A 23268-nucleotide genomic window follows, 5' to 3' on the forward strand; every position below is an offset into this window, starting at 1 on the left:
GTCTCTTTGCAGGTACTGTATTATGAATAATGAAACAATTGACCACTGCCTATTTGAATGTAATATGCTGACGTCTGCACAGCATACTTTGCATTGTAAACTGTTAAAGTGCTTCAAACTATACCACAAAATCTCACTGTCAGCCAAGAGCCTTGCCAACTATGCCTGCACACAGAGCACAGAAATCAATATCTTTCTTCTCATATTTGAACTCCTTGAGTCAAAACATCTACTGAAAGATATATGAGAATATCTAATAATAAGAGACAACCAAGCCAGTAGCTCTGTAGCCCACAGAGTGAAGCAAAAGGAAAAGGGCTAAATAGTATCAACTGAAAAGCCCGCCAGGGTTGCCGCTAAGGTTACGTTCGTACCATTTTTGGTACGTTTTAAATAAAACGATACGTTTTACGTTACAGTCCTAAAAACGTTACATTTTTGATACGTTTTGAATTTATGTTACAATTATGTTACGCTTTTGATTAACGAGGAAGTTTCACATTTTCTGAATAATCTATTTTTCCCCCGTGAAAAAAACAGCTGTTCCTATTTTAATTACACTGACATGAGTATCAACATTTTTTCACATCGCGGTCATTTAATCTTATCAAACAATCACTCAGTTATTAGGATGAGAAAACACCCACTTCGCTTACTCGCATAGTAAGTTAAGACACATTCTCTCTCATGAGCATACGATTATCATTTTTTTTAGTGACAAGTGACAATAGTCAGCTAGTAGCCTCATCAACTTTCAATTTCATCAGTTGACTTTGAATTTTGTTCCTTCAAAAGTTATACTAAAATTCATCTGGAGAAGGAGATAGTTTCATTATTTAATGCTGATAAAATAAAACAAAATATGATTAAAATATAAAATTTAGAACCAAATTTGGGCTATATATTTGCACATTAGGAGAGGGGGGGGGACTAAAGCAGAGCATTTATTAAAAACGTAACCTAATCGAGTTAGTTTTCCCCCCCTAAACCCCACACTTACCGCAGTTAAATCGTTTACACTTACTGACAATACAACGCTTTGCGATCCCAGTTTCTCATGACTGCTCCCAAGGTCGCTCGGGTCCTTTCGCATCGCTCTTGTGTGCATACAGCTAATGGAAAAGTATCGGTGACGCGTTCCTTGTTCTTTCTGTAACAACCTCACTCCCCCCCCCCCTTCTGATTGGTTTGATATATCAGGTTATATACAAAAGTTGCTCTTTTTATATGGGATTATGAACAGCTGGTATTGACAAAATATATGAAACTGTAAAAATGAGCCTTTTTTTGGTTATATCTATGCTTTGAGGGGGGGGGTGGGTTAGTTGAGCCGGAATTTTCGATTTTATGCTAGACTTTTTTCCAAATATCATGGACACTTTTCTGACGTTATACCCCCCTCCCCATCTACGGTCCTATATATAACTGTATAAATACATTTCATCGTTGTGGCAAATCTTGTGATGAAATTCTTTCTCGTTACATTCTTTGGTGTTCTTTCATATAGCAAATTAAGAATTTTTTGGTCGATTTTTTTTTAATGTTTTCCTAGGGATAAATCCGGGCCATTTAGGGGGGGGGGGGTGTATTTTAACAAAAGGGGCCATTATATCTGGAAACAGTACAAAATATATAATTTAATGGTACTGCTTGTGCGTATAGCATGTTTTCTTCAGAAAGGGACAATCACTAAATACTTGACTTTAGAAAACGACAACTAGAGTAATGCCCATTTTTATGAAGAAGATAAGAGTCTTGTATCTGTATAGGGTAGGATTACAGTTTACTTAAAAATTGATTCATAGGGACCATGCAAGCTGGACTGGGGCCCCAACCCCTTGAAAACGTAAATTTATCGGCATTTCTTTATTAAATTATAGGTTTTTTATTATCCCCCTTAATTTTTTTTAATTAAATCATTTGCAGTTCATTTTTAGTAGCTCACTGATTTTTTTGTTTAATCTTCCTTTTATTTCTTTGTCACACAATTTTTTTTTTTAATTTGTGAACTATTTTTCAACCACTTTCGAATGTTCAGTTACTTCCCACTTTTATCAGTATAGCACAATGGTAAGAGCACAACCGGAGGCTGTCTTAACTTAGTTTGTAATCTTGGATGAGACATAATATTTTTTTAAATGTGAAAATAAAAAATTTGAAAATATTAAGTACAAGCGAAAATTCGGGGCAAAAAATTGATTTTTTTGCATATTCGGGGCAAAAATCGTTTCGTTTTTCTAATTATGCAAAATAACTGTTGTTTTGTATCAAACAGTCCCTGGTAACGAACTGTGAGTAAGGAGCGACCCGGCTCAATGGTTACTGAAACTCTAGAAAACGCGTTTTTGATACCAATAGATGTATCAAAAGAATCAGATTTTAATGCTAATTTCAAATAAATATCTCTTATCAAGTTTAGTGCTACCCCTCAAAAGTTACATGCCTGAGAAAGTTTGGCTGATTTTCAAGAAAAGGGGAAATAAACCCCTGAAACTTATAGAACCTTAATGAAAATCACACCATCATATTCATTGTATCAGAGAACCCTACTGTAGAGGTTTCAAGCTCCTATCTACAAAAATGTGGTATTTTACATTTTTTGCCAGAAAAAAGATCAGAGATGCGTGTTTATTTGTTTTTTTTGTTGTTTTTTTTCCCAGGGGTGATCGTATCGACCCAGTGATCCTAGATATCGCGGGAGGGTTCATTCGAAAGTAAATTAAAAGTTCTAGTTCCCCTTTTTAAGTGACCAAAAATGGAGGGCATCTAGGCCCCCTCCCACGTTAATTTTTATCAAAGTCACCCGACCAAAATTTTGAGATAGCCATTTTGTTCAGCATGGTCGAAAATATGATAACTATGTCTTTTAGGGTGACTTAATCCCCCGACGTTCCCAGAGGGAGGGCTAAAAGTTATGAACTTTACCCAATGTTAACATATAGTATTGGTTATTGGGAAGTATACAGAGGTTTTCAGGAGGTTTTTTTTTGTGTTAGTGGGTGGGAAGGGTGGGTCGGTGGTTATGTTGGAGAATCTGTTCATGATGGAAGTTTTCATGGGGCAAGGGAAATTGCCAGGAAGGGGGTGCCGGATTTGCCAGCATTATTTTTTGGTTAGTGGTACGTATAAACCCATTGTCGGGACGGATGTTTTCTGGAGGGGGGGGGGGGGCTAGAGGAGGGGAGTAAGCTGGAGAAAATTTACGGGGCGGTTTTTTATTTGGGGTAAGAGAAATTTCAATTAAGGGGGCGCCGGATTTCCAAGCATTGGAAATTAAATCGATCATTAGACAATCAGAAATTAAATAAAAAAAACAAGCTTTTTCAACTGAAATGTAAGAAGGAATATTAGAACTTAAAACGAACAGAAATTATAACGTATGTGAGGGGGTTCTCCCCCAAGTCAATACCTCGCTCTTTACGCTATTTTTTTTAGTGCTTTCAAAAGAGCTATCTATTCTAATTAAACGGCCTTAGTGATTCAGGGGTTTGTGAATCAAAATGTTTTTTTAACTTTTAACGTAAAGAGCATGGTATTGACTAAGGGGAGAACCCCCTCATATACGTAATAACATATATGTAATAAAAAAACAATAAAAAAACAAGCGATACGGCTCAATAGTAATCGAAACTTTTAAAAACGGAATTTTGATGTCAATAAATGCATCAAAAGAATGTGTTTACAATGCTGATCCTAAATATATAAATTTTATTAAGTTTAGTATTACTCATCAAAGGCTACAGGCCTGAGAAAATTTACTCGATTTTTTAAAGAGGGGGAAACATCCCCTACAAGTGAAAGAATTTTAATGAAAATCACACCGTCAGAATTCAGCGTATCAGAAAACCCTATTACATAGGTTTCAAGCTCATATCTGCAACACTCTGCAACTTTGTATTTATTGCCAGAAGAAAAATATACGAATATAGAAGTTAGTTACGTAAGTTAATTTGTAAAGACATCCATTTAGAAAAAGAAAAGTAAAATTTTTATGCAAATAAAAGCTGCATTAACTAAAAGACGATCAGAAATTAAATACAAAAAACAAGTTTTCTAAACTGAAAGTAAGGAGCGACATTAAAACTTAAAACGAACAGAAATTATTCCGTATATGAAAGGGGCTGTCCCCTCCTCAACGCCTCGCTCTTTACGCTAAAGTTTGACTCTGTCTCACAAATTTATTTCAAAAAACAATGAAAAACTTTAGCGTAAAGAGCGAGGCGTTGAGGAGGGGACAGCCTTTTTCATATACGGAATAATTTCTGTTCGTTTTAAGTTTTATTGTCGCTCCTTATTTTCAGTTTAAAAAACTTGTTTTTTTTATTTAATAGGAACTGAAGACAACGATTAAAATTATTTTTTTTCGATAAAATGAAAACAAAACAAAACTCTGTCACTCGGAACTGCAGCAATTTTCACGTTGAACCGATGCAAATTTAAGGCTAGAGGAGGTGAGACGGCGACAAAGCTCATCTAAATTATTAGATAGGAAGGGAACGATTAAAATAATTTTTCGGGTGTTTTTAAGAAGCTGGATTTATTGAGATCGTTTTATTGAAATTTAACAATAAAAAAAATCTAGTTGGTTTTCTTATTTTCTTCAAAACTCTAAAATGTCCTGTGTTTATTGATTTGCTTTTTATTTTTTACGTATTACTCATCAACTTTTGGTTTAAGACGCCAATAATGACAATTAAAAACAACAACAAGATAAGCAAAATAGTAGCTGGGATTTTATACACGCATCAGGGGTGGGGGGGTCTTTATGTTGTCCAGGTAAACTGAAAGCAACACTTGCAGTTGAATAAATAGGAATTTCCTGAAGGTAAAGAAGCATAAATTGTTATTGTTGTATACTTTTTAGGCACCTTTTAAAAGTTGGAGGGAAAATTTTTAATGAGATTACGTAAAAGTATATTTTTAAATTATACAGGCAAAAAATGTCCCATCCCCTCTTTAAGTACCGCTCTTGATAGCGAAATTACGGCACCCTGCCTTGAAAAGAGACTTTCCTATCAAAAGTTACGAAAAAGTTACGTTTTTAAGAGTTGGACGTTACGAAATTGTTTGGTCTGGTGGCAACCCTAAAGCCTGCCTGCTGCGAAATAGAAGAAGAAGAAGAATTGAAAGGTTGATCAAAAGTTAAAAAGCCTGCTGTTTAAATAGAAGAAGAAAAATTAAGCCTATAAGGATGCCATCAGGAGAAGCAAAGCCAGTGATAGGTTCTGAGCAGCCACTCTTTGTCCGCCCTGACCTTCCATCTAAGTGTACATGGCATGTTGGTGCTAATCCTAGTACTTCACCCCATTCTAGAAAGCATCCGTAAGTGGTCTAATCTTGGTTTTTCTGAGCTAGTCAGTCATTTAGCATCCTGACATTTGGCTGGCTCTCCAAAGTAAACGTGTTAATAAAACTGAAAGGTTAGAATATTGGCTCTGCAGAAGGAGACTTAGGCTAGCATAGGCTACTTGAATAAAATGAAGACATTTAGGCTATAGATTGCTAGTTTTTTGCTCTTTTTCATGGTTCTGTTCATGCTCTTAACAAGACACCCCCAGTCTCCCCTTCTATATTGTCCTATATAGTCTGCAAAATGAACATAACCTAATTTTAGGTTATGCTCCTTTCAACATAGGCTAATAATCACTAGCCTACCCTGACAATACACCCCCTCCACTGATTGATACATATAATATCCCTAATCATAGAGTATGTTCCCGGTGGAAATTGTAATTTAATTGGTATTTACTTCAAGATTAATACAGATTAACTGCCAACCTGGAACAGTTTATTAACTAATGCCTTAGCCTAATATGCATTTAAGTTTATTATTAAAACACAAGTAGGCCTAATTATAATGAGGAATGAGTAAATATGAAAAATATGAGTTTACTCATTGATTAATGTTAGATTGGTCATTTGCCAGTAAATTTCTACCAAATCATATTATTGACTTGTGCATAAAGTGAATATACCACTTGATGTCTTTTTTTATGCTGATTATGAATATAATAATCATTTCTATCAGAAATGAATTTCAGCCCCCCTCTATATATGCCAATTCAGGGTAGCCTATATATTTCTACATTAGGGAGGGTGCAAATTTTGTTTCTGATGTAAATGGGAGGTAAGTTTAAACTTTACCCCTACCCTCCTAATGTAGAAATATATACCCTGAATTGGCATATATAGGGGGGGGGGCTGAAATTCATTTCTGATAGAAATGATTATTATATTTGTAATCAGCATAAAAAAATAGGCATCAAATGGTGTATTCACTTTATTCCTAACTCAATAATATGATTTGGTAGAAATTTACCCATTTGCCTCCATTTTTCCCACTTTGATGATGAATATACCAATGTTAATTCAGTAAATACACTAGTTAACCATAATTCACAAAGATTTAATACAAATTTAATTTTTGATTGTTCCAGCTGTTAATTTGTTCTCACCTGGAACAAAATATTAAATTTTTATTAAATATTATTAACTTTTTGTTGGACCAGGAAAATGCCCATAGATTTACTTGTTGTTCTTTCCATTGATTCATCAATGGGTGTAGGGATTGTCTTGTCTAAAGAGGGGCAGCCAATTCTGTGATGGAGGGGGGCTTATAAATGCATCCCTAAGTCCTTCAGATATAGGTCCTTAGAAACTTGTCATTCTAGATTTTGTTGAAACTCAGCCTTTAGCATTTTCTATGTTCTACTTTTCCTTCAATGCAATAATGGCCTATAATAGACCCACTAACCTACTTCCAATTTCCAGAAAACATAAACACCATAAAAGCAATTTGACACAAATCATGCTTGCCTATGGCTAAGTAGTGTTCACATGCATGTCTAGCTAGAATCCTATATCTAGACACATGTCTAGCCAGACTTCAATGTCTAAGCAACAACCATTCACAAGTAAAATTTGGTGCTTTGCTAGACAAAGTGCTTGGCTAGACTTTGAGTTCTAGATTCTAGAACTCAATGTCCAGGATTTTTTATTTCAGCCAATCAGAATGTGTCAAGTTCCACTATTTTCATCATCTATGTTTACATTTTTAAACTGAAATTTAATTTTTGTCCTCTCAATAACTGTTTTTTTGTTTGTTTTTTTTTCATTTTAGGCAAACATGCAACACCTGACATAATAGTGAAGCACACTAAGGCAATTGCTTGGCTTATCTCATCCATTATCTTGTGACATTAAAAATAGAGATTACAATTTTGAAAGTTTTGCCTGCATAAGCACTCTTGATTGGCTAGAAATGACAACTGTATTCTATTTGAAACTAAATTTGTAGTTTTAGCTAAGCATTGAATTCTTCTTGTGAACAGTAATTTCCTAGACATTGATTTCTGCCCAGACACATGTCTAGACATGAGATTCTAGCTAGACATGCATGTGAATACCACTTTAGATAACAACTTCTTGTTCTTAGAAATCTATTCAAAAGTTCACAGTTGAGTAAAATTAAATATTAAAATTAGTATAGGGGAAACAAGTCCACATTCACCCAAAGCAAATGATCTCAATATAAAAACCTATGGGGACTTCTCTTGCTTTCTCTTTTTTGCATGCTGACCAACGATCTGTGTTGTGCAGGTACCAATCTCTTGATTCAATGCATTTGGTCAGAAGTGTAATTCATGGTTAGGTGCAAATCATCCAAAACTTCATAGGGGCTTCTGGTATGCTATAAGAGATCAGACAGATGGCAGCAAATGGTTTTAAAATGTCTGGCCTTGATTAATACTTTTACCAAAAGTATCAGATTAGATCATGTTTTATGGTGATTAAATCTGGAATTTAGTTCAATTTTGTGTGAAGCCCCTACACCTAATTACAAATACTAGAAAAGCCATAAACTTGTGTTGTATTCTCTTATTATTTGCATGTCTGTTGGCTGCTTTCAAGATGTGCCACTTTCACTGGTTTGCTGTTAGCATTTTTTCATCCCAAAGAGTAGCTAATTCCCATGTGTGACCACAATATCTTGTGTTGATTTGGCATACTTTACCAAGGCATCCAAGAGTAGGCTATGCTTGTAAAAGCTGTATAAACTGCATATTTAAAGGGTGAAGGCAAGTTCAAAACCCAATACTTGATTAACTTTGGCATTGTTTAGTTCTGTCAGACCAGTTGTGGAATGAAATTATATTTGTTCCTGTTAAATTTCATTCAAGATAGATAGGTGGCTGAGATCCAGAAGAAAAGAAAACAAAAGTTTTTTTTTGTCTTAGTTGACAAAAAGTCAGTTGGGTTCTCTGGAAGTGTCATGGGTGTCTGTAGATGAATGCTGCAAGACTATTGAAAAATGTTAAGAAGCTGAATATCCCTCTACAATGTCTTGACCTGAGTTTCTTTACACCCTATTAGAACACATGATTAATATTTACAGAGTAACAAGAAAAAGGACTAAAAACTTACTTGAAAACAATAGCTGATATGTATTTTGACTGCACTTCCTTAGAAGCATGTAAATTTGCATTCACTTTTGCCATTATTAAGAGTATAAAAATACTGGATAACAGGAAAGGCAAAGGTAATGGGGGGAATGAGGGTTGCAGCAGTAGCTAGCAATGTAGTAAGAGATGATCACATGCAATACTAAGAAATGTAATAGCTCATAACTCCTAAAAAATAGTATCAGATCAAAACAAGAAGAACTGTTTGAACTGCCTTGTCTGAAACCCCTGTATAGGAAACTCACTGTTCCTTTGCTTGAATAACAAGGAAAATCTACTGGCTTGAAAAACAAGATAAGTTACTTGAACTAAAATATTCTGCATTAACAGCATCTTTTTTTCTTTCTTATCCTCCTCAGATAGCAGGGCACTGGAACACCATAGAGAGCTGTTTAATGGCTCATTTTAAAGGAAATTGATGTGGTTAAAAACCTTTTGTAATTTTACAAACCTTTTGTAATAATTTTAAGAATAAAAACAATTTTTTATGAAAAACTGCATTTTTCTATAACAATGTAGTAGCATGTTATTAACATCAAAATTTGTCATCTATTCACTTTTGTAATTACCAAAAGAACATTTAAAATAAAATGAAATCAATATTTTTACAAAGAACTATATTTTCATATGCTAGATAATGAATGTTGTCATAGTTTTATTGGAACCATATATGATGTAACTAGAAAAATGCTATATAATTAAAGCTCTCAAATAGATTAGGGTTGGGTATTTCACAGACCAGGCCTATCAAGAAGTAAAATTGAGAGAGCAAAACAAAATAGCAAGGATTTTTATCCTAATGCTATTTTGTTTCTCTGAACTAAACTTTCAACAAAGACTCTGAGCACAAGCTCCCTGAACAGAGTCCTAATGTAGACTAAAATAAAATCACCACTTCTGTACATAGAACTTTTTGTAGGGATGGACCTTAGATTGGCCCTGGCCAATCTGCTAAATTAAAGTTCAAATCACTGGGTTTTTTTAATAATATTATCTTTCAATGGCCCAGATTGGCTGAGAAAAAATTTATTTTTAACCAAAGCTTTTATTTCTTGGAAAACCACTAGCTTAGCAATAGGACTTGAAATTATCATTGAAAATTATATTATTAGAAAATCTAAGCAAATATAATTGCAGAAAAGAAAATAGGTCATTTATCTGGAACAAAGAAAAGAAACAGAGGTGGAACCCCAACACCTCCCCCTGTAAGATAAATGACCACACTAATCCACTCTTACAAACCTAAACACTGAACTTCAACTTTACAAAATCCATTTGCCTTCTTTCTTCACCATTGTCTGTGCTACTACTTCCACTGCTTGGCTCTGTATCTGTTTATATCCACACGTCTCTACTGCAGAACCACCATGGTCTGTATTATATGGGCATCCGCATGAGGTTTTGAAAATTTAAGGCCACAAGATTACCTGCCAATAATCATGCTTAGCATGATTAAACAAAAAATTTTCTTTCTCTCCCAAATTTATATTTGAGAGAAATGTAGAATCAGGTTCTGGTGCATTTGATGATGCCAGTCATCATGAAAAATTGGCTGAACTAGCCTCTTAATAACCATTGATGGAAACAACACCAGATCTCAATCAAAACACAAATTATTCCTTGGCATAATTTGAAATAACCCATGGTCAAAAATACACAGGCCTTTGAAAACAATAGGGGCACAGGGGAAACAGCTGAAATTTCAAGCAAATCATTAATCAGTTCATTCTGGGTTCCCTCCCCTGGGATAATCAAATGAAAAATAGGCATTGATACTAACTGAAGATGAAATGTGCATACATTACTCAATGAATAAGGTTTGCAGAAAATAATTGTTGGTTCCTGTGAAGTGTTAAAACCGTGAATAGGGTTACTGGACAAAGGTTTGGGTGAAATATGAAGTGAATAGGAGAGAGTATCCCCCAAGGACTCCAGATCAGAAAGGCAAAATCTTGGTAACAGGGTCAAATCTGGCCAATCAGTTGATCGTTGAGCGAACTGTCCATCATTCATGGCTCCCAAAAGGGGCTCCTCTCCCTACCAACAGAGCCCAAATCTCCCTTAGAGTTGATAGGACTAATCTCAGATTTCATCTCGAGCTTTTGCAATCCAGCCCAAAATTTAAGTTCTTCCAACCTTTCTGCAACGTGTTGTTGTCTATTCAATTTTATTTTATGATTTTCTGTAGTTTTCCTTAATAGGTCATGGACCTTCTCCTCCGTTCTAAGCTTTTTCATTTTACTGTAGTTTTTAACTTTCTCACTGGATCTTGGACCTCTCTGTCCTCCCTGAGCTCTTTTTTCTTTTTGTTATTTTGTAATTCTCCCATTTTTTTTAATATTTTGCCACTGCAGGCTGAATTCACACATTTTGTCTCTTTTTTGGATTTATCTTTTCATTTCTAATTTTCTCAAATTTTTCAGTATTGAAAATTAAATCATAATTAAAACTGAATTGGACTGCAGTGTCCACTATCTTTGACTGCATCTCTCTATTGTATTTGTGTTTAATATTCCTTTTCTCCTTTTTATTTTTCTTTTCTTTTACAATAGTAGGAATTAACTCATTGCTAAATAAAACTAAATTCTTAAATTGTAGTTTTGCTTTGCATTTTTTTTTCTCTTTCAGTTTTCTTTACTTTTACTGCAGAAAAAAATAATTCTCCATCAAATGGGAATTGACTTCCAACATTTGGTTTTTCATACTATACTAAAATTTCGCCAACTTTACAAGGAAAAGCACATACAATAAATTTATTCTCATTTCTCTTGGGTACTATTAGCAAGGGTGGATCCAGGATTTTTTAGGGGGGGGGTAAAAAAGCTTGATCCAATGAACTTGTGTTGGGAGCAAGTTTAGTTAATGCAAACTTCCGTTAATTAAGTAAATTACACTACTTTAGGCTACGTTAGGGGGGGGGGTGCCCCCCGGATCCGCCACTGACAATTAGTGCTTCATTTTGGTACATACTTTTTAGTGTCTGGTATTCATTACATGTGTTTTGAAGTTTTTCTGTTTTCTGAAAATTTTCCTGAAAAATCAATTTTGCGCATATCTTATTTTCCATATTGTGTGGACTAGCCACTCCTGCATCTTTCACTGTTAAAGAAGATGAATTTAAGGATATGAGATTTCCAGTATCTCCAAAATCTCCTCTAATTAACACATCTACTGCAAGAGTAGGTACTACGCCTACTGTTACCATTTTTCTCTGGAATGTACTGTCCTTGTTTGCAATTTCTATTCTCACCCAAGCAGATGGGCATGGGTGCTTATCTCCATAATAACATAATTAGCACATAAGTTTGGTCACTGTCATTATTATGGGCCATGGTCCATACTGTCATTTTATGTGGTTTTTGATAATATTTACTGGGGCAGTTTCTTGCAAAATGGCCTGTAGTACCACAGTTATAGCAAGTTACTTCTCTGCACTTGTGTGGAAATGCGTTTTTTGCTCTTTGTTATTGTGCCTATTTTTATTATACTCTTCATATTGAAATATCTCTGTGTCTGCAATTTCCTCTCTTATTTTGGTCCACCTATTCGCGAATTTCGCCATTTCTTTGCTTGATTTTGGGTTCTTTTCTTTCAAATATATTTTTAATTCTCTGTGGGTATTTTATAAAAATTGTTCCATTACTGTTTTTTTCTATTACTTCTATCATATTTTCTTTTATCTCCTCTCGGTCTTCTAACATTCTATAATTTTATAGCTCTAGCCATTTTAAACACATATCTTTCAATTTGTACCCGTTTTCTTTGTAAGTTTTGTTGTCTTGCTTTATTTTGCTTCTAAACCTTCTTTGAAAGTGCTTGGGGGAGAGTTGAAACTTATCACAAATGGCTTGCTTTAATCTTTCAAAGTCTTTTGAGTAGTGCATCTGTAATACTTTAAAAGTAGTTTGTGCTTTGTAGTTAAGGAAGGGCTGAATTAATGTCACTCAGTTTTCTCTTGGTTATCTGTTTAATTCCGCCATTTTTTTCAAAATTGTAGAGGTATAAATGTACATCCTCATTTTCTTTCATTGGCTGAAGGTTTCATGCATGCATTAAATCTACTGTGGATGATTTCTGAGGTTCTTGGGAATTTTTCCCTGTGATCATTTCCATTAGATGTTTTCTTTCCTCTCTATCTGCCTCCTCATTTCATTCTTTGGCTATTCTATCAGCCTCCTCTTTCTGCTCTCTATCCGTTATAATATTCTCCTCTTTCTGCTCTCTAGCTATTCTCTCTTTCCTTTCTATCTTTCTATTCTATCAGCCTCCTCCTTTTTATCCTTTGCTATTCTATCTCTGTCTTCCATTTCTATCTTTCTTCCTTTCTTTTCTATCTTCTTCATCTTTTTGCATGAAGTAATTCATCATTTGCATAAAATCAACTTTATTGCTTTTTTGTGACCCCCTGCTGGATCTCAATTCCATACTGCTCATACTACTCCTGCTGCATGGCCTACTTTGATTCTCTCTGTCGTTATATCCTCTTAAGTCATTTTCTGTATCCGTTTGTTTCATATTTTTCGTTCTGTATCTGCATTATCTCTGGCTGACATTGTTTCAAAATTCATCTGACATCAAATTCCTTCTTCAATCTACATGAAAATAATTTCTCGAATGTCCAACTTCTGGTCTCTTGTAAACAATTGCTATGTCTCAACTAGCCAATTATTTTTGCTCGCTAATTAATTGCGCAATATATATTGATTTGTAAGATTTTATTATATTCCAACTAGGCAATGCCCATTCAGATGTTTGCAATATTTTTAAAGCATACTACTTCTAGGAATAATCCACCGGTAGTTGCATGATATATTAAATCATAAATTTTTCATTATTCTAACTAAGCAATGCCCATTCAAATTTTCATAGTATCTCAATTGATTCCATAATTTTTCTGCAATTACTTATATGTAATCCCTGTAGGCTACTCTGTAGGCTACATTAAATCTTATCTTTGGAAAACGCAGATTCTTTTACTAAATCCCAAAAAACAATAGTTAAAACCAAAAAAAAAAAAAACTATATGGTAAACCCAATAACAAACCACACTTTGCAATCCATTTCTCTATTGAAAGAAACCCGTTTGACTAGTTTCTTAACCATCTTCCCTATATAATATAGCGCGTGTGTTCCAGATAGTACCTAAGAACCGAGACTTTATTTTCTGAACACGGATCTAAATTATTCTGGCCAAATTTGACATTGCACAAGTTTTGTCAAGTTGAATTGCTTCGTGTTTTTGATGCACAAAGGAGTGATTTTGTTTAAGATGCACATGTGGTTTGGTTTCAACCTGTTTATAGGATTTGCCGATAATTTCGCAAAAATTAAAATTTTCTCAGGATTATTTTTCAAAAATATACAAGAAAAAGTTTATTACAAAAGTAATAATCTTGCTGAAACTTCTGAAGCATAGTTGTGTGCATATCCAGAATTTTTTCTTCACCGTCAATATACTATGACTGTAACTGCTACTGCTATTATTTCTGTTATTGAATTTGATCTGAACAGTTTAAGGGCCTCCAGGTTTTCAAAAAGGCGTATCTACTATGTCTCAGCAATGGCTAAGGTTGTTAGGTTGAAAATTGCAGGGAATGTTGCAGGAGGATCTTGAAGTATTACCGATCCTCCCATATGTATATATATATATATATATATATATATATATATATATATATATATATATATATATATATATATATATATATATATATATATATATATATATATATATATATATATATATATATATATATATATATATATATATATATATATATATATATATATATATATATATATATATATATATATATTTATAATTAACATAAAGCAAAGATCCTTATAATGAGGGTGGCTAATACAAAGGAGGAGAACAAGGAGAGGGTGTATCTTGATTTGTTTTGTTTAAAACACACCAATTATTTCCACACTACCCCCTCGCCCTTCCCTCACCACACTCATTAGTTTTGTAAGTTAATGTTGAAGTGAATCAATAAATTAGGCCAGACCTTAATTTTACATTAGTTTTACAAGCTAATGTTGAAGTAAAACAATAAATTAGGCTAGACATTAGTTTTACAAGCTAATGTTGAAGTAAATCAATAAATAAGGCTAGATATTAGTTTTTATTAGTTTTACATTAGTTTTACAAGGTAATGTTGAAGTAAATCAATAAAACAGGCTACACATTAATTTTAAATTAGATTTTTACATTAGTTTTACAGGTTAATGTTGAAGAAAATTAATAAATTAGGCTTGACATTAGTTTTACAAGCTAATATTGAGTTATATTAAATAAGAAAACCAAAAAGTTTTCTGTCTAACTTTATTCATACTTCTCTATAATAATTTGATATTTAAAAATTCATACAGAAGATTATATCATTTTCCATGTTTAAAGGAAACATAATATTTTTAATTAATTTCATTTTTCTGTTCCTGGCCTCCCCAGGACATTCAGCCTGTCCCCAGGTGGCGATAGGGGAACGCCCGACATATCTGTAGGGTACTTCCATAGGAGGTACGGACCAAGGGGGGGACCTTGTCCCTGGGGGTCCGGAATAGAAACTGGGACACCCTCGCCCGTGATCATAAATACAGGTGGAGGAGGAAGAAGGCCCCTCAAATGTACACTCAAAAGGGCCCAATTGTTTGTCCACAAGTCCCATGAGTTGCAAACCTTCTCCCAGTAATGGGTTAAATTGCATGGTGATGCAGAGCACCATCGCGGGAGGATCTTCTATAGGAGGACAACTGCGGCATGGCGGAAGATCCAGATCTATAGACAAAGGCCTCTGCAAATGACTGTCTTGACCTTTTCGGGGCACCTGCAAGACTGGGGACCTTGCAGTCAACTCTATTCCTACTTGAGGAGTGGTGCCTCTCAAGGAAATTATAGCCTATTAAACGACACAGCATTCGCATGGAATTCTGACTAATGGACAATTTTTCTGGGCTTCGTATGTTTTGATGGTCGTCTTTTGGGCTGAAAACTTCCTCCTAGCTAAGTTATCTGTTATGGGCTGCCTTCCCGTTGTAACATAATATTTTTAGACTTGAATACATAATGAGTCGGAGGTAATTGGTTTTATACTGTCTCTGGAGGATTTCGACTCTTGTTGATAGAAGTGCATCGCCAAATGCTGAAAACCATGTTGTGACCAAGATGGGCCCAAGATTGCACAAAGCCTCCATTCATGGAGGTCCCAGGGACTTCTTGCTGTCCGGTTCTAAGCCGGCTTAAGCACTTCGGTGTAGAGTTGAGAAGATATGTGATCCCCGTCCTGCACTGGTATCTGGGATCATTGCTTTTACTGAGGCGAAAATAATTTCAATGATTTAAAGAACATCAAAATTGGAACTTGGAATGTTACGAAATTAAAAAATGACTATCGTGTCGACATTTTGACTGACGAATTCAGACGATTCGAATTGGATTTATTAGAAGTTTCAGAAACTCATATCCCAAGGGTAGGAAGCATTAAATTAGGTGATATAGAATTTGTTTACTCAGGCAGGAAGGATGGGGTACATAGACAGGGAGTAGGGATCATGATGAATAAGGAAGCTGCTAAGTCTTGTTTAGGCTGGGAAGGTATTAATAATAGAATACTAATTGCTCCTTTTAAGACTAGAAAGTTCAGGGTATCAGTTATAGTAGTATATGCACCTGTAGAACCGACTGGCGGAGATAATAGTGACTCAGATGAATTTTACTTACAGTTACAGGAGCAAATAGACAGGGTATCAGGTAGAAATATGATGTCTTTACTGGGAGATTTTAACGCCCAGGTTGGTAGAAATAGGGATAGATGGTATCCCAGCCTAGGTAAATTTGGTGTAGGAAAAGAAAACAGTAATGGATATATATCTATTAGAGCACCCCTATATACTAGGGTATATAGAGGTGCTGTTATTGATGTTAAAAGTAAAAATCACCATCTAGTAGTGTCAAGGGTTAATTTAAAGCTGAAATATCGAAAGGGTAACTACCTCCCGGGAAGTTATGACGTTGGTAGGTTCCGGGATGAGAATTTGAGAAAAACTTTCAAGGAATATTTGAATACTAAACTTGAGAGCTTAAAATTTCACAATGTGGATGGTTGGAATGATTTTAGAAAAACAATTTGTAAAGTTGTTGATGGTGTATTGGGGAAGAAAGCTAGTTATGCAGCTAAGAATATTAGTGAAAAAGCTTTATGTTTAATAGAAAGGAGAAAGGAATTGTACAAGAATTATCTGAGTGATAGATCGTATGAAAACAATAGAAATGTAAAGAAATTCGAGAAAGCATTACAATATAAACTAAGGAGGTGTGAAGTGGACGCCATGGATAAAATTGCCAAGGATCTGGAAGATGCAGCTAGACGGCATAATAGTAAAATATTGTACTGGCATGTTATCAAATTTAGAGAGAGTAGTCCATCCGGACTTGGACCAGTTAAAGATAGGAATGGGGCCGCAATTAGTGATAAGGAAAAATCTAAAGAGAGATGGGCCGAACATTTTGAGAATTTGCTTAACCGAGATAGAGTTGCAGGAAAAATATAGAGGAAAATGAAAAAGTTTGTGATACCTTGGATGTGAAGGAAGATTTGTTTTGTGAGGAGGAATTAGCAACAGTAATAAAAGGATTAAAGAATAATAAGGCTCCAGGTGCTGATAGGGTGGTAAATGAGTTTCTTAAATATGGTGGCTCTGAGGTTAGAAATAAGTTACTGAAGATTATGAATAGGATTTTTGAAAAAGGGGAAGTACCTAACGATTTTAAAAAAAACCTTAATTAAGCCACTTTATAAGAAAGGTAATAAAAGTGAGTGTTGTTATTATCGAGGCATTAGTCTGGTCTCTTTAGGTAGTAAGTTACTTAGTAATATGATACTTTTTAGACTGAGAGATGCTGAAGACAAAGTTTTAAGAGAAGAGTAGTGCGGTTTTAGAAAAGGTAGAGGATGTGTCGACCAAATTTTCACTCTTAGGCTAATAATTGAGAAATGCCTGAGTTTTCAAACACCTTTAGTCCTCAGTTTTATAGATTATGAGCAAGCGTTCGATTATGTTGATAGAAGAGCTTTAGTAAAGGTTTTATTCTTGTATGGTATACCAGACAAATACATTAAAGTGATTAGTGCTATGTACGAGAATAATACTGCTGCGGTTAAGGTAGGAAATAAGGTTAGCAGCTGGTTTTGTATTAAATCAGGAGTTAAGCAGGGTTGTGTTCTATCCCCCTTTGTATGGATCATTTTAATGGACTTTGTTTTAAGGAGCACAGGAAAGGTAATGGGAGACCACGGAATCAAATGGGGAGGAAAAAGTCTCCTGGACTTGGATTATGCTAATGATTTAAGCATCCTAGATGAAAGTGTGAGCAAAATGAATGATGTTTTAGAGGTTTTGCGAGTTCAGGGTGCTCGAATGGGTTTGAAAATTAATGTTAGGAAGACTAAGTCACTAAGGCTAGGAATAAGTGAAGATGAAAAGGTGCCGTTAGGTAATGAAAAGATTGATCCGGTGGGCAGCTTCACTTACCTTGGTAGTATCATTAGTAAGGATGTTGGGACCAGTTAAGATATTAAAAATAGAATATCCAAGGCTCAGGGTTTTTTTTACAGTTAAAATAAATTATGGAAGAATAGGAAGATAAGTCTGCAAACTAAGATGAGAATATTAGAAGATGCAGTGATGACAGTAGTCAAATATGGCTCTGAAGTATGGACGCCCCAAAAAGCGGATGGAGATTTGCTAGATGTTTTCCAGAGAAATTGCTTAAGGATTGCTGATTAAGGGCTGACTGACCGTATTTCAAACCATAGGCTATACGAAAAATGTGGTTCAATACCGCTCTAGGGCTATAATGAAAGAAAGGTTGAGGTGGTTAGGGCACGTTGTGCGGATGAAGGATGACAGATTGCCGAAGATTGTTCTTTTCGGCCAACCATCTAGGGCTAAACGGAAAGTAGGTCGTTCCCGTCTGGGATGGGAGGACGTCATAAAGAAAGATTTAAAGGAAATGGGAACTTCGTGGGCGGGTGTAAAAAGGGAGGCTTTGAATAGATTGGGGTGGAGGAGGAGCGTGCGTAGCTGTGTTGGCCTCAGGCGGCTTGGTGTGCGTTGAATTGTTAGTAGTAGTAGTAGTAGATTCTTTTACTACCAGTATTCCTGATAGGTCCTTAAGTTGCTGCCACAAAATATTGTAATGGAAAGTCACTGGCACAACTTTATTGGGGTGGAATGCCTTGCGGCCACCACTATTGTAGTGTGTCAACCACCACTGGTGCCACAGTTGTATCTGGGGCCCACGCTAGTAGTTTCGTTAGCTCTGAAAATGTGATCGAATGGTCAAACAGGCCAAACTCTAGGCCAAGGATGCCACTACCTGGGTCACCCCTAATATCTCTAGCTATCTCTTTTTGGAGGGTAAAAATTCCCTCCTGTCGATATAATAATGACGGTATTTCTCGCGAACTCTTTTTCTACCCTCCTGCCTGGGTTAGTGGAAAATAATCTAACACAGTTGTAGAAAATAACTCACTTATATTCTTTTGACATCTTCAACAAAACATACATCTATCACTCTGAACTAAACTTTGAACATTGGCTATCTGTTTTCAAGCAGATTCTCTATTGCATTTCTTCATTTCTTAGCCATAAAGAAATTCAATATAATGGAATGACAGATAACTTTGCAAATACAGCAGCTGATATCCCTCCCCCAAGAAATGAAAGAACCATGAATTTTAAAGAGGTTGTTAGAGCTCAAATAAAAATTGCTTAACAAGGTTTTGTCCATCCTCCTTTTGAGTCTAAAGATTTTAAAATGCTCTTATAAGCTAAAAACTAGAACTATTTACTTAACGCTAATATTTTTAACTGGGGAATTCACCACACCTCCTTATACAGAAATTGTCATTGCATATCAGAAAATGCTTAACATGTTCTCTTTGAGTGTAATCCAATGGATCAAGATTCTAGGAAACTAATAAATTATTGCCATTAATTGCTAATCCTTATATCATTTGAGGCTATTATTAATTGCTAGCTTTCACATGATTTGGAACCACTCTGAGACATCTGGAAGTTTTTGGAATTGACTCATGCCAAAACAAGTTCCGGAGCATTTATTCCAGTGGTACCCCATATTTTGCTCTTTCTAATCAATTTGTCTTTTCAAAAAGGAATTGTTACTAAAGGTCTAAAGAAAAGCCGTATTATACCTTTGTATGAGAATGGAAATAAGGGAGGGATAAATAACTCCCCTCCCTCCCCTATTTAAATTTTATCAGTTATTTTGAAGATTTTTGAAAAAGTTATGCATGGTAAAATTAGTAAATTTACAAAAGAAAAAGGAATCATATCACCAAACCAATATGGATTTTGGAAAAGGCACTTGATGGATCATGCTGTTACCCATTTTATTTGTTGAGTGAAAGAATTTCTAGATAATTGTTACATTTTGGCCATTTCTTTCAGCTATAATTTAAAGAGAATTCAAACTATAAAAAGTTGTGCTGTAAAGTCAATTTCTTTGAATAGATTTAATAATAAAGAAGCTTTTCTTAAATCCCAGTTACTGTCAGTTCAACGAATTGGCCTCCTTCAAACTGCTGTATTCATGTATAAATACATAAATGGTCAAACACCCCCAGGACTAACACGGCTTGCCTTCTTTTATTTATTGATGTATTATAATGCTTACGCAATGTTGTCATCTACACATTTTCTCTAATTTTGGATATTTGTCACCCACATATTCCATAAAATATGTGGGAGAAAAAGGAATCATATCACCAAACCAATATGGATTTTGGAAAAGGCGCTTGATGGATAATGCTATTACCCATTTGATTTGCTGAGTGAAAGAATTTCTAGGTAAGGGTTTTTACACCTCATGGTTGGAAGAAAAAGATCACGAGAACAGATTATAACTTGTGGAATTGTACATGGTCAAATTTAGTGCTCGTTCTTTACCTTATTTATACTGCTAATATAGAAACTTGATGAATGATTGTTTGACAATGTCATTTATACTACTACTACTACTAACAACTCACCGCAGCACCAAGCCGCCTGAGGCCAACACAGCTACGCACGCTCCTCCTCCACCCCAATCTATTCAAAGCCTCCCTTCTTACACCCGCCCACGAAGTTATTGTTAGAGGAAATGATGTTCTGTACAGATTGAATGATTTCCTTTCTCTAAAAGTTTTGTCCACCCTTTATTAAACTCTTGTTTATTCTTGTATTCATTAATGTTGTTACATTTTGGCCATTTCTTTCAGCTATAATTTAAAGAGAATTCAAACATAAAAAAAATGTACTGTAAAGTCAATTTATTTGAATAGATTTAATATTAAAGAAGCTTTTCTTAAATCTCAGTTACTTTCAGTATGACGAATTGGCCTCCTCCAAACTGCTGTATTCATGTATAAATACATAAATGGTCTAACACCCCCAGGACTAACACGGCTTGCCTTCTTTCATTTATTGATCTATTATCATGCTTACGCAATGTTGTAATCTACACATTTTTCTTTAATTTTGGATATTTGTCACACACTTTTTCCATAAAATATGTGGGAGCGAAATTAAGGAACATTATTCCGCTGGAAATAAAACATTTTGTTTCAGTTCCGTTATTTCAATAATTCTAAAAAACATAACACACATGAATAGTTCTTAGCAGGACTCTTTATTTTTTGCCGTATTGTGCATACTGCCTTGGTTTAATACTTGGTAATGCATTACGTATAATGATGAAATGTATATTGTGATCAGTGATGTTTTAATAAGAACACTTGACGTTCTCCAGGGGCTAACGCTTAGGCCCCAGGGATCATTGATAATCATTTGGAGCTGTATTCTAATCTATACATTTATTATTCAATGATGTCAGGTCAAAGTTATACAAACATGTAAGCAATTCTTTCGCAAATGATTCCGTTTTCATTTTATTATTGCTCTCGATTTTCACTTTGGGATGGAGGGGATCCCTTTTTTATGTAAATGATTCAACTGGAATTGAAATGTTCATCTTAAGATATTCATAAGATGCTACTTGCGGGTAAAAAGTTTTAGGTAAAAAAAAATATCTTATGGTACTTAAAGTCTCTTATGAAGACATTTGAGATACAAAACAAGGCATAAATTAAGGAAAATTATCTTTTTTAATTCTATTGTATTAATTCTTTAGTTTATGAAACTAATGTTTTAACTAAAGGCTTAAAAAGATGAGGAAATAGTCTATCCCTCTCCCCCTCCAAAAACAAGTACCGTCCAATAGAAGAAATATTATTGGAACTATACACTCTGGGGATTTGTACAGAAAAACAAATTAACGCATCATGTTTGACTTTTCTAACCTCCTTTTCAACATTGAAACATTCCTCAAATAATGCTTCGTGTTTTTCTTTTCCAGCTGATCAAAACCAAATGAAAAATAATTTTCACTCTATTTTTTTCAGTCAAGAACCTTTGAAAATTCTTCCAGATATTCTAAGTCATGTTGGAAGGACACCACTTGTTCGGCTTAATCGGATTCCCCAAAGCATGGGTATCAAATGTGAAGTTTGTAAGTTATATATTTAATTTAACAACATAAAAATTGTAATTGTGTTTGGACGACAGGGAAATAGTCAGCATTCCATTTTGGAAGGGTTCAGACCTTTTTTGGAGGAGGGCTTGGGTTCTAACTATGAACAGAATGTTTGGCTGAGTCATTTCTTCATACTGAAGAAGGCTGATCGTCCTCCCATCACTTTGCGCTCCAATCAATCTCGAGCCTTGAGAAGACTACTAGCACTTTTAAGTTTGAATTAAAAATCCACTTCGAAGTTTTTACTACCTCTCTTTCACTACTTAGTGGCGTTGGGAAACAAATAAATAAAACATGGAAGCCGTAAACCTCTTTACTTAGTCAGTAATATTGCGAAACAAGCCGATTTGATTTAAACATAAGTTTAGAATGATTATTCAAATTTGGAATGATTGTTCTTTGCATGAAACTAGAGAGTGATGCTAAAACTACAGACGAAATTTATTGAATTTTGGGTGCCTGCTAGCCATGTCAACTCTCCTGTTAAGTTGTTGATTTGTTCTTCGAAAAAATTATATTGAACATGCAGTAAAGTATAAATTAATGTTACTTTTAACTTCTTTGTAAAAAATATTTCTTTTAAATTAAGTCTGGATAAGTTCAAGTTTGTTGATTGCAAATAAATTAGAGATTGCAATTCTACTTCTTTCCTTGACTGTCCCTTTTGGGACTACTAAATTAAAAGAGCGTTGATTGAAAATCAAGTTATTTGATGTTTTGTATTATAATGCCATTTCTGGCAAGTGTCCTTCTCTCCTAAACCGAAATCCTCTGCTCTGACTCACTACTAAAAATATTGCACATTGTTTTGTTACAGTGCCCCCCTTGCACCCCCTCCCTGAAAGTCCTATATGTAGCCCTGATAATGTTCTCCATTAGGCCTACTTCAATCTAGTCATATGTTCAGCCTTGCTTCTAAGTTAAACCAGTTGTATTCTGAGTCTAAAATTTATCTGTGTGCGTGATTGAGTGCATAATTTATTTTTGAAATGATGATATGATTTAGGCTACTTTCAATTGTGAGTATAATTTGAAATGGTTTGAAAAGTAGATAATCATAGAAAGAAACATTTCCTGTTGTGATTAATAGAACAATTCTGCATATTATAATGTAAGAATTTCATTGTGTTAGCATTTTCTTTTTTAGATTACTTTAATTACTATACATTAAATCACAATTGCCAGCAAGATTGAGCTGAGGACCAGCAA

The 23268-nt window shown here is 34.8% G+C and overlaps 1 protein-coding gene across 2 annotated transcripts in view; it reads left to right on the forward strand.

Moving 5' to 3' along the window:
* The first annotated feature begins 5131 nt into the window (after positions 1-5131).
* The window catches only part of LOC148950244 (cystathionine beta-synthase-like protein), a 54361-nt gene continuing 36224 nt past the window's right edge, over positions 5132-23268 (forward strand). Inside the window, exons 1-2 of one of the 2 annotated variants that reach the window (XM_089092259.1) lie at positions 5132-5322; positions 21929-22035. In XM_089092259.1, coding sequence (XP_088948385.1) covers positions 5192-5322; positions 21929-22035 — 238 coding nt within the window. In that variant the 5' untranslated portion in view covers positions 5132-5191. The remainder of the gene's footprint in view (positions 5323-21928; positions 22036-23268) is intronic. The other variant, XM_089092260.1, reaches the window with a different exon arrangement.

This window comes from Artemia sp. Qi Xiang Cuo, chromosome 7 (assembly GCF_049724085.1).
Source record: "Artemia sp. Qi Xiang Cuo chromosome 7, ASM4972408v1, whole genome shotgun sequence".
Taxonomy (NCBI): Eukaryota; Metazoa; Arthropoda; class Branchiopoda; order Anostraca; family Artemiidae; genus Artemia; species Artemia sp. Qi Xiang Cuo.